This window comes from Monodelphis domestica, chromosome 2 (assembly GCF_027887165.1).
Source record: "Monodelphis domestica isolate mMonDom1 chromosome 2, mMonDom1.pri, whole genome shotgun sequence".
Classification (NCBI taxonomy): domain Eukaryota; kingdom Metazoa; phylum Chordata; class Mammalia; order Didelphimorphia; family Didelphidae; genus Monodelphis; species Monodelphis domestica.
In genome coordinates this window covers 535,471,534-535,483,028 of record NC_077228.1, presented here as the reverse complement: position 1 = coordinate 535,483,028, position 11,495 = coordinate 535,471,534, and the positions used below count along the sequence as shown (strand labels likewise).

General features: G+C 42.6%; 1 protein-coding gene across 3 annotated transcripts in view; it reads right to left on the bottom strand.

Moving 5' to 3' along the window:
* Positions 1-1,142: 1,142 nt before the first annotated feature.
* LOC100023387 (zinc finger protein 850-like) overlaps positions 1,143-11,495 on the bottom strand; it is a 29,400-nt gene continuing 19,047 nt past the window's right edge. For all 3 annotated transcript variants that reach the window (XM_056820006.1, XM_007485890.3, XM_056820007.1), the window contains one exon: positions 1,143-10,027. In XM_056820006.1, the coding sequence (XP_056675984.1) occupies positions 4,773-10,027 (5,255 nt within the window). In that variant the 3' untranslated portion in view covers positions 1,143-4,772. The remainder of the gene's footprint in view (positions 10,028-11,495) is intronic.

Genomic DNA, 11,495 nt, shown 5'->3' with positions numbered 1-11,495 from the left:
GGCACCACGGGCTTAGCTGGCAGGAGGCCTTCCAAGAGCACATTGGCCACATTTGGTTTTCCGGCCGCCATGATGGATGAAGACTTGCTCAGATGGTCAGAGAGCATCCTTCAGAACCAATCACAGTCTTTGTTAAGGAGGTGTCTCTGGACCTTATAGAACCACCAAACTGTCTGCAAGTGACCACATTAGAGCTCTTTGGTTACTGAGGGGCCATTGACCTCTATAACTGCTAGCCTTGTCAATAAACAGAGAAGTGTGGACCTTTGTGCCTCCATTTCTCATTACTGCAGATTTATCAAGATGGTATCCTGTAGGTCCTAGAAGGCCTGCCTCACTACAGGCAGGAGTTGGCAATTCTAGGTTGGTCTGGTCTGGAAAAGGTTCTCAAGAGTATTGGGAAGACCCTGGAACAGAGACAGGTTGAGAGGGGGTAGTTCAGCACCGAGGCAGAGGCAGCTCACAGGGATACCTAAGGTGGGGAAGTGGGAGGGAAGGGCGCGTGCGCACACACACACACACACACACACTCTGCCATGTTTGCTTACATATACCACCCACTGATTTACTCTGACACACAAATGTCCCCCAGGAGGAGCACTCGCATACAGCTACATACTCGGGCCTCCTCTGTGAAATGAGGTGCAGTAATTCTGGTCAAGGATGCTGCCCCAACAGGAAACAGACCGCCGAGCTCCCCTCTACCTCCTACTCTGAAACTGGAACCAGACAGGGATGCAGAAATCCAACAAGGAGCTACGGCAACTCCTCCCACCCCGGATTTTGTGCTCAAAAGTCCACAGGAAATGAGAAAGGGAACCGCCAGCACAGTCCCCTCTCCGGACAACCTGGGACAGGACAGGGCCGCGTCCCGCGATGGCCTGAGCAGAGGGCTCCTCTGGAAGGGGGGCAATCCTGGGCTGGGGCCTCAGAGTGCCATCCGTACAGTAGTCCAAAGTCAATGAACACTTGCCATGTGCCTGCCATTGTGCTATCCCTGGGGATACAAGTGCAAAAAGGGGACCCTAAAATCTAGTGGAGGGAGCGGCGGAGGGGGATTAGGATGCAAGTTACTGGAGCAGGAAGGAGAAAAGGGCTCCCGAGGCACTGTTTTAAATGAACAAGAACCACACGGACGCAGGTCAAGCTTGAAAGTCACACTTGAATTTATTACACAGCTACACACACACACAAGCTAAAGTGATTGCGATTCCGTTCCACGTGAAATCTTGCTTTCGTTCTCTTACACAGATGGAAATGCTAGCTTATCACTGGTGTTTCTCATGTTCAGAATTAATTTCAACAGTTATAAATAAACATCGAGTGCTCACGACACACCAAGCATAGGGCTAGCACTGGGGGGACAAATAGGAAACCAGGACAGGGTCTGCCCTCTGGGAGCGCACACTCTCACTGGGGGGAGGAAACACATCAGAAAGTTCAAGTACAGAGCAGAAGGGCGCAGCAGGGGGGGCACGGCAAGGTCAAGAGGTGCCACGGGGATAGGGCTTTCTTTAGGCAAGAAGAGGTCGGGGACTGAAGGGCAGAGGCACAGCATATGGTAAGGCTTGGAGGTTCTTGGGAGAAGGGGACAGGTTGGATAATAAAGCTTGGTGGTGCTCCATCTCAGGAAAATAAAAAGCATGAGGAGTCAAGAGGGGGGGAAGGGGTGGCCCGATGGATGCCTCTGGTGGCGGCTCATCGCCACGTCATTCTACAAAGGCTTGGGGTCTGGACACAAGCGAGATGTCCCCTTCTGGTGGCCACTCCTGGTTCTGAGATGGCCCTAAGCCCCTCTTTTTCTGTTCATCTGTGTACAGATATGATGTCTGCCGTGGTTAATAATTTCTTAAAACAGGAAAAAAATGAGAAAAACAATGTAGTTGGAGACTTGATTCGTGGGTGTGCCCAACAGAAGACCTATAGAAGCAACAGCTGGGAAAATGACAATAATTATAAGGAACAAATGAAATAAAGTCTGCAAATGGGGTTGGTAGCTGTAGAGAATCGGAGCTGTGAAAGGTACCAGGTACCAGAGGACCCACCAAAGTACTGACAACCGAGACAGCCGCGATGGGGCTGATGGTGGCGCTTGGTGCGTTGGGCTTACGCTGGGGACTTTTCCCAAACAAAGAAAAGACCCAAATCTCTCTCGGAGTCAGAAATTCCATCCTGTGCCCAACAGCTTTTACATAAGACCTCATGCATCAGGGTACAATAGCAGTAATAGGGATATAGACATCTATTTGCACAAAAATACTCACAGAAGCATTGTTCATAATAGCAACACCCCCCTTCATCTTCTCTGACTGGGAGAAATGGGTAAGCGGGTTTTTAGAAAATCACAGAATACTGTCGTGCCCCAAGAAAGGACACATCTCTAATGACGACAATTATAGCAGCTAAGCATTTACAAGTGGCCACTTAGGGCTCAGGCATTGTGCTAAGTCATTTGCAAACATCTCTTCTGATCCTCACATCGACCCGACCCTCGTGGGGCAGGAAGTGCTATTATTATCCCCATTTCACAGTTGAGGAAACTGAAGCAGGCAGGAGTTACCCAGGGCAACACAGTAAGCATTGTATCTAAACTCGGGTATTTCCAAGGAGGCCCAGAGCTCTGCTCATTATCATCTCATCTGCAAATTCTAAAGGAAAAGATGTTTGGGCCGTACGTACAAGGGGAAGAATGAACAAGAAGAACGTCAAAGCCATCAAAAGTAGGAGTCCATAAGAAACATCATCACCCATATGAAACAGAAAATTCCAAAGTCAACAAGCATGAATAAGTACACTTACAATGTTTCAGGCACAGAAGATCTGAAGGGAAGCCAGCAGACAGTTCATGCTCTCAGGGAGCTTCCATTCTAATGAGACAATGCAGAAAAGGGGGCCGGAAAGGGTAGGGCCAACTGGCAGCAAAATTCAGAGAATGAAAGGCTCTGGTGGTGGCAGGGGAGGCAGCAGAACTAGACCTCCCTCAAATAGAAGTTCCAGGAGGAACTTGCCAATGGCAAGAAGCCAGAGGGACAGAGAAAAGCAGCTGAAGCACAATGGCAGACAACAAAGACCTTTTTTTGGTCACATTAAAATACACACTTTTGGTTTAAGTATAAATAAAACTTACTGTTTCAAAGGGTTTTAGTCTTGTTTTCATCTTTGATTTTTTTGTTACACTTAGAATAATTTAAAAAAAAAAAACAAGAAGAAACATGGATGAATTTACCCCTAAGTAAACAAATAGCTGAGCAGTGGTTTAGGGAAAATGATCAATTACGAAATCAAATTCTGAACCACTCCCATTTGTTCCACTGACTTGTGGGACTCTCCTGCCATCTTATGGAATATTGGGATGTGAAGGTACTGGACATCCCTCCAGCCATACACACTATCCATATTGCCATTAGCCCTGGCACTGCCCCTTATGACCCTTCCTGGAATAGCATATTCCATTGGGCAGAATCTCCAGAAACTATGATACCCACCAGAGGAGTTATTCTATTCATCTTTTGAACTCCTCCCTGGAGGTTCTGCTATCTTTTCTTTGTCAAATGATAAACATTTATTGCTTACTGTGTGCCAGGCACTGGGCTAAACTCCAGGAAAAAAAAAAAGGAAAAGGCCAGTCCTGCCCTCAAAGAGCTTACCATCCAATGGGGTAACATACAGATATATACAAAACAAACTATATACAAGATAAATAGGAAATAACAGTGGGAAGGCACCAGAAATGGGGAAGGTAAAATATAGGGCTATAGTTGAGACTTAAAAGAAAGCAGGGAAGTCAGTAGCTGGAATTGAGGGGAAGAGAATTCCAAGCATGGGGGACAATCGACAATCGAAAATGCTGGGACAGGACCATTTTGTTCATGGGACAGCCAGAAGACTAGTATCCCTGGACTGAAGAATACATGGTGGGGAGACTTAAAAGAAGTCTGGAAAGGTAGGAGGGGGCCAAGTTATGAATGACTTGCTTGAATGCCAAATGGAGCATTTTGTATTTGATCCTAGAGTCAACAGGTACCACCAGAATTTAAGTAGAGAAGCAACATGGGCAGGTCTACTTTTTGGGAAATCACCTGGATGGTTGAAGAATGGATTGGGGTGGGGAGAGAGCTGGAGCAAGCTGACTCACCAGCAGGCTACTGCAATAGTCCAGATCTGAAGTGATGAGGGTCTGCACTATAGCAGTGGCAGTGTCAGAGAAGAAAAGGCGGTACCTATGACATGTTACAGAGGTGAAATCAACAGGCCTTGGTAAAAGTCTGAAATATGGCAGGGTGAGAGAGAGCAAGGAATTCAGGATCTCCTAGGCTGTGATCCTGAGAGCCTAGGAAGATGGTGTTGTCCTCTGCAGTAATAGGGAAGATAGGAAGGGAAAGGGCTTAGAAGGAAATGGGAATTTTGTGTTGGAGATTTTTAGCTTGATGTCTACTAGACATTCAGTCTGAGGTGTCTGAAAGGCAACTGGAAATGTGAATTGGAGGTCAGCAGAGAGGTTAGGTAGGGAGAAAAGGCAAAGAGAAGTTTTGACTGGTGAATGCGTGCAAACAGCACTAAGCTAATGTAAGAAATCAGCTTTCAACCAGGCCATCTCATCATGTCCTAACCCTTTCTCCCCAGTATGACATCTTTGGTGGCTTTTGAATACTTTCACCTCACTAAAGGGTTTCCCATACTAATGACACTCAAAAGATATCAGCTCAGGGTTCTTTCTCTTCTGTCTTTTAACAGTCTGCCTTTCATCAAAAGCCTACCCACAGACATTACTTTCAAGAGGAGTTTGATGAAGTATGAGTTCTCTTATGTCTGTAAAGGTCTTGCCTCTCGGAGAAGGTTTTCCCACATTCTTTACATGAAAAGGGTTTCGTTTCAATGTGAGTTCTCCGATGAGTAAGCAGGTTTGCCCTCCAGCTGAAGCCTTTTCCACATTCATTACAGTCAAAAGGCTTCTCTCCAGTATGAATTCTCTGATGATATATGAGGTGCCCCCGCTGGCTGAAAGCTTTCCTACATTCTTTACATTCAAAAGGTTTCACGCCAGTATGTGTTCTCTGATGGGTGATAAGGATTGTCCTTCGGCTGAAGGCTTTCCCACATTCATCGCACACAAAGGGTTTCTCTCCAGTATGGGTTCTCTGATGGGTAATGAGATGATCCTTCTCACTGAAGGATTTCCCACATTCCTTGCATTCAAAGGGTTTCGTTCCAGTATGAGTTCTCTGGTGGCGGATGACGTGCCCTGTCTGGCTGAAGGATTTGCCACATTCGTTACATGTAAAGGGTTTTGCTCCAGTATGAGTTCTCTGATGGATAATAAGAATTGTCCTTCGGCTGAAAGATTTCTTACATTCGTTACATTTAAAGGGTTTCACTCCAGTATGAGTTTTCTGATGTCTGTTAAGGGTTCGCTTCTCACTAAAGGTTTTCCCACACTCACTACATTCAAAGGGGTTTTTTCCATTACTTCCCTGATGATAAATGAAGTGCATCTTCTGGATTCCAGCTTTATTACGATCAGAGGGTTTCTTCCCAGTGTGAATTACCTGGTGTCGAAAAAGATTTTCCTTCCGGCTAAATCTTTTCCCACATTCACCACACTCAAATCGTTTCTCTTCAGTATGGATTTTCTTGTGTGCAACAAGGTGTTCCTTCTTATCAAAAGTTTTCGTGCACTGATTACAATCAAAGGATTTCTCACCAGCATGAATTTTCTGATGCTTTTTGAGCTCTTTACTCTCACTGAAGGTTTCCTTACATTCAGTACAGGAGAAAGGTTTCATTCCAGGATGAGTTTTGTGATGGGCAATAAGACGATTCTTCTCCTTGAAGGTTTCTCCACATTCATTACATTCAAAGAGTTTCACTGCAGAATGAGTTCTCTGATGAGAAATCAGGTGTGCCTTCTGACTAAAGGCTTTCCTACATACATTGCATTCAAACGGTTTCTCTCCAGTGTGAACTCTCTGGTGCTTTTTGAGGGCTTCATTCTTACCAAAGGCTTTTCCACATTCACTACATATGAAAGATCTCTCTCCAGTATGAGTTCTCTGATGGGTAATAAGATTATCCTTCCCATTGAAGATTTTTCCACATTCATTACATTCAAAGAGTTTCACTGTGGTATGAGTTCTCTGATGGGAAACCATATGTCCCCTCTGGGTAAAGGCTTTCCCACATATATTACATTCAAATGGTTTCTCTCCAGTATGAATTCTCTGATGCCTTTTGAGGGTTTCGCTTTCACGGAAGGATTTCCCACATTCAGTACACTTGAAAGGTTTCTCTCCAGAATGAGTTTTGTGATGTCTAATAAGGGCTGTCCGTCGACTGAAGACCTTTCCACATTCGCTACATGTGAAATGTTTCTCTCCAATATGAGTTCTCTGATGAGAAACCAGATGTCCCCTATGACTGAAGTTCTTCTTACATACATTACACTCAAAGGATTTGTCTCCAGAATGAGTTCTCTGATGCTTTTTGAGGGTTTTCTTCCTACTGAAGGCTTTTTCACATTCACTGCACTTAAAAGGTTTTTCTCTAGTATGAATTCTTTGATGAGAAATAAGGTTTGTTCGTCGGCTGAAAGCTTTCCCACATTCATTACATGTAAAAGGCTTCTCTCCAGTATGAGTTCTCTGATGGGTAATAAGATAATTCTTTTCACTGAAGGCTTTCCCACATACATTACATTTAAAGGGTTTCTCTCCAGTGTGAATTTTCTGGTGTCTATTAAGGTTTGCTCTCCAGTTAAAGCCTTTTCCACATTCTCCACAAGAAAAGGGCTTCTCTCCAGGATGAATTCTCTGTTGACTTTTGGCTGTTTTACTATTACTGTAGATCTTCCCAGACACACTACAAGTGAAAGGTTTTTCTCTAGTATGAGTTCTCTGGTGGTTAATAAGGACAACCTTTTGGATAAAGCCCTTCCCACATTCATTGCATGTGAAGGGTTTCTCTCCAGTATGAAGTCTCTTATGGTTAATAAGGATTGCCTTTTGGGTGAAGGCTTTCCCACATTCATTGCATTTAAAGGGTTTCTCTCCAGTATGAGTTCTCTGATGGATAATAAGGCTTGTCCTTTGGTTAAAGGTTTTCTTACATTCGTTACATTTTAAAGGTTTCAGTCCAGAATGAGTTTTCTGATGTCTATTAAGGAGAACCTTGTCACCAAAGGCTTTCTTACACTTCCTACGCACAAATTTTTTTGTTTTAGCATGAATTTTCTGATGATAATTGAAGTGTGTCTTCTGGTGGAAACCTTTCCCACACTCATAACACTTAAAGGGCTTCTCTCCAGTGTGACTTCTCTGATGTCTATTAAGGTATGCCTTCTTCATGAAACTGTTCTCACATTCATCACGGCTAAGGGCTTTCTCTCCAGTATGAATTCTCCAATGATTTTCAAATACCTTATTCTTACTGAAGGCTTTCCCCCACTCATTGCATTCAAAAGGTTTTTCTCTAGTATGAGATCTCTGATGAGAAAGCATGTTTCTCCTATTACTGAAGGACTTCCTACATACATTACATTCAAACATTTTTTCTCCAGTATGAATTCTCTGATGGATAATAAGGTCTGTTCTATGGCTGAAGACTTTCTTACATTCATTACATTCAAAGGGTTTCACTCCAGAATGAGTTTTCTGATGTCTACTAAGGGTTCGCTTCTCACCAAAGGCTTTCCCACACTCATTACATTCAAAGGGTTTCTCCCCAGTATGAGTTGTCTGATGTTTCATAAGATTTTCCCTCTGACTAAAGCCTTTCCCACATTCATTACATTTAAAGGATTTTTCACCTGTATGAGTTTTCTGGTGTGTACGAAGGTCCTCCTCTGTATGAAAGGTATTCCCACACTGATTACATTTAAAGGGTTTCTCCCCAGTATGAGTTGTCTGATGTTTCATAAGATTTTCCCTCTGACTAAAGCCTTTCCCACATTCATTACATTTAAAGGATTTTTCACCTGTATGAGTTTTCTGGTGTGTACGAAGGTCCTCCTCTGTATGAAAGGTATTCCCACACTGATTACATTTAAAGGGTTTCTCCCCAGTATGAGTTGTCTGATGTTTCATAAGATTTTCCCTCTGACTAAAGCCTTTCCCACATTCATTACATTTAAAGGATTTTTCACCTGTATGAGTTTTCTGGTGTGTACGAAGGTCCTCCTCTGTATGAAAGGTATTCCCACACTGATTACATTTAAAGGGTTTCTCCCCAGTATGAGTTGTCTGATGTTTCATAAGATTTTCCCTCTGACTAAAGCCTTTCCCACATTCATTACATTTAAAGGATTTTTCACCTGTATGAGTTTTCTGGTGTGTACGAAGGTCCTCCTCTGTATGAAAGGTATTCCCACACTGATTACATTTAAAGGGTTTCTCCCCAGTATGAGTTGTCTGATGTTTCATAAGATTTTCCCTCTGACTAAAGCCTTTCCCACATTCATTACATTTAAAGGATTTTTCACCTGTATGAGTTTTCTGGTGTGTACTAAGGTCCTCCTCTGTATCAAAGGCGTTCCCACACTGATTACATTCAAAGGGTTTCTCCCCAGTCTGAGTTGTCTGATGTTTCATAAGATTTTCCCTCTGACAAAAGCCTTTCCCACATTCATTACATTTAAAGGATTTTTCACCTGTATGAGTTTTCTGGTGTGTACTAAGGTCCTTCTCTGTATCAAAGGCTTTCCCACACTGATTACATTCAAAGGGTCTAACAAAGTATGACCTCTGTATGAAACCTTCTCCACATTCATTACATGCCAAGAGATTCTCTCCAGCATTTTTCTGATGGCTTTTGAGCCCAGTACTGTCACTGACCATTTTCCCACATACATTACATTTATGAATTTTCTGATGAGAAACCAAGTGTCCCTTCTGACTGAAGGATTTCCCACATACATTACATTCAAATGGTCTCACTGTCGTATGAGTTCTCTGATGAGAAACCAGATGTCCCTTCAGACTGAAGGTTCTCTTACATACATCACATTCAAAAGGTTTCTCTCCACTCTGACTTTTCTGGTGGCTTTTAAGAGATTTACACTCACTGAGAGCATTCCCACATTTCTTACACATGACAGGTTTCTCTCTAGTATGAGATTTTTGATGGGTAACAAGGCTTCTCCTCTCCCCAAAGACTTTCTTACATTTATTACATTCAAATAATTTCATTCCAGGATGAACTTTACAATGTCTAGTAAAGTGTGCCTTCTGTCTAAAGCTTTTACCACATTCATTACATTCAAACGGTTTCACTTCAGCATGAGTTTTCTTATGGGTATTAAGATCTTGCTTTCGTCTGAAGCTTTTCCTACATTCATTACATTCAAAGTATTTCTTTCTGGTATGAATTTTCTTATGATTTTTAAGTATTTTTTTCTTCATGAAAGCTCTCCCACACACATTACACTTAAAGCATTTTACCCTACGAGAAATTCTCTGATCAATCAGTTCTCCCTTCCGATTAAAGGCTTTCCAATATGTGTTATATCTGTAATATTTCTGTCCTGTAAGAATGCCTAATTGTCTAACAAGATTTGATTGTCTCCCAAAGGCTTTCCCACATTTACTGTGTCCATAATGTTTCTCTCTGATATGTTGTCTATGAAATTTAATTAGGTCTGAGTGGTAAATGAAGGGCTTTCTACATTTGTTATACTTAGATAGGCTCTTCCTTCTGGCTGAAAAATCCCCAAACCTCATTCTAAGTGTCTCATAGTTTTTGAAACTTTTCCTTTTCCACAGTGGAACAAAGACTGATCCCAACCTAAAATTTCCACCAGGTCCCCTCTTCCTCTTACTAAGAGTTGTTCTAGGAGTGACTGGTTTTCGTCTGGATTGTTTCTTTATGTTGCCCTTCAGTTTCTTTAAATTAACATCATTTTTTCTAGCACCTCTCATTTTGGAATGCCCATGAGGAACCTTTGGTTGGTTGTTCTTGAATGATGTTGTCTCCATGGAACTGTTCTGCATCGAATTTGATTTCTTGGTTCCATAGCGGGGCTCTTGACTAATGGAATCTGAAAGAAATAAAAACATGTAATTAGCCCCTTTTGGTTCTATTGACAAAAATAAACATTTGTGAGAGCAAATTCTGGTTTATTATTTATCCATCAAGAAGAACAATGCTCAATTTGGAACAGATGAATATATTCTGTTGAGGGAGAACTGAAGTCAGAGATAGGTAAGAAACAAACTATTTTTAGAAAGAAAGCCTTAAATAACTGGAGTGAGATTAAATATCCATAGTTGAATTATAAAATAAAATATATTAGATAAAATGGCTGGCTAACATAAAAATGACACTATTACACATACACACACAGAGTAATCAAACTACCAAGGATTACTTTATAAAATTAGACAAAATTGAGACAAAATTTATCTAGAGAAATTAAGGTCATGCTACCTCAAATATAAAATAGATACAAAGGTCGAGGGTCAGGGGAGCTGAGAAGTGCTGGAATAAAGTCAAACTGGCTCAAGAAAGCCAATTATTAAAATTTCAGTTTAAAAATCTGGTCTTGATTCATTGTTATGTTGCCTTTCTAGACATACAAAGTAATAGAGAAAATGTCAATAATGTAGATTAAGCATAAAAATGTATTGTGCACACATTCCCCCAATCCCAACTGATTGTTTACAAGTACATCCTGGGGGAAAAGGCACCACCCAGCTTGGAGGGGCAGATAGGAAAACAGGAGAATATCAAGTTAAACTACAACCTGTGGGCCACATGTGGCCTCCTGAGGCCATGTATCTGGCCCCCACTGTACTTCCGGAAGGGGCATCTCTTTCATTGGTGGTCAGTGAGAGGAAGCACCGTATGTGGCGGCATCACCCACGTACAGTACTATTTCTGGTGCGTGGCTCCTTGTTCTGAGAGTAACTGAAGGAGAACGAGGCGCCACACAAAGGATGATGAGAGGCGATCTGGGGGAGGGGATTCCGCACTGGGTCTATGGCTGCCCGGTATAGTGGTGGCAGTGATGGGCCTGAGCAAGGTGTGACAGGCCCATCCCAGCCAGCGCCGCAGCCTCCACTATCCCAGACAGTGATATACAGTGTCACAGGCCCAGCACCACCTTCAGTACTGTATACAGGAATCAGATAGCAGTGATCTGGCCCTCCAATGGTCTGAGAGACAGTGAACTGGCCCCCTATGTAAAAAGTTTGGGGACCCTTCTGTTAAAGCTTCCTTGAAGAAGCCTAAGGATTCTAAGAGATGTAAGTGAGATGATCATCTCAGACAGTTCAAGGACACAGACAGGAAATGGGTGTATCTGAGATGAAGTGTGTAGGAAACAGCAAGAAAGTCGGTCTAACTGAATCATGGTGTCTGTGAAGGAACTATGGCTAATAATAAGTTCACCCAGGCAATATCTGAAGGTTTAGTGAACTGCAAGTGCAACAGGAAACAGTTTACATGACAGCCACCAGGGCTAATATGGCATCAGACAGCACATAGTATAGAACAAGAATGGTCCA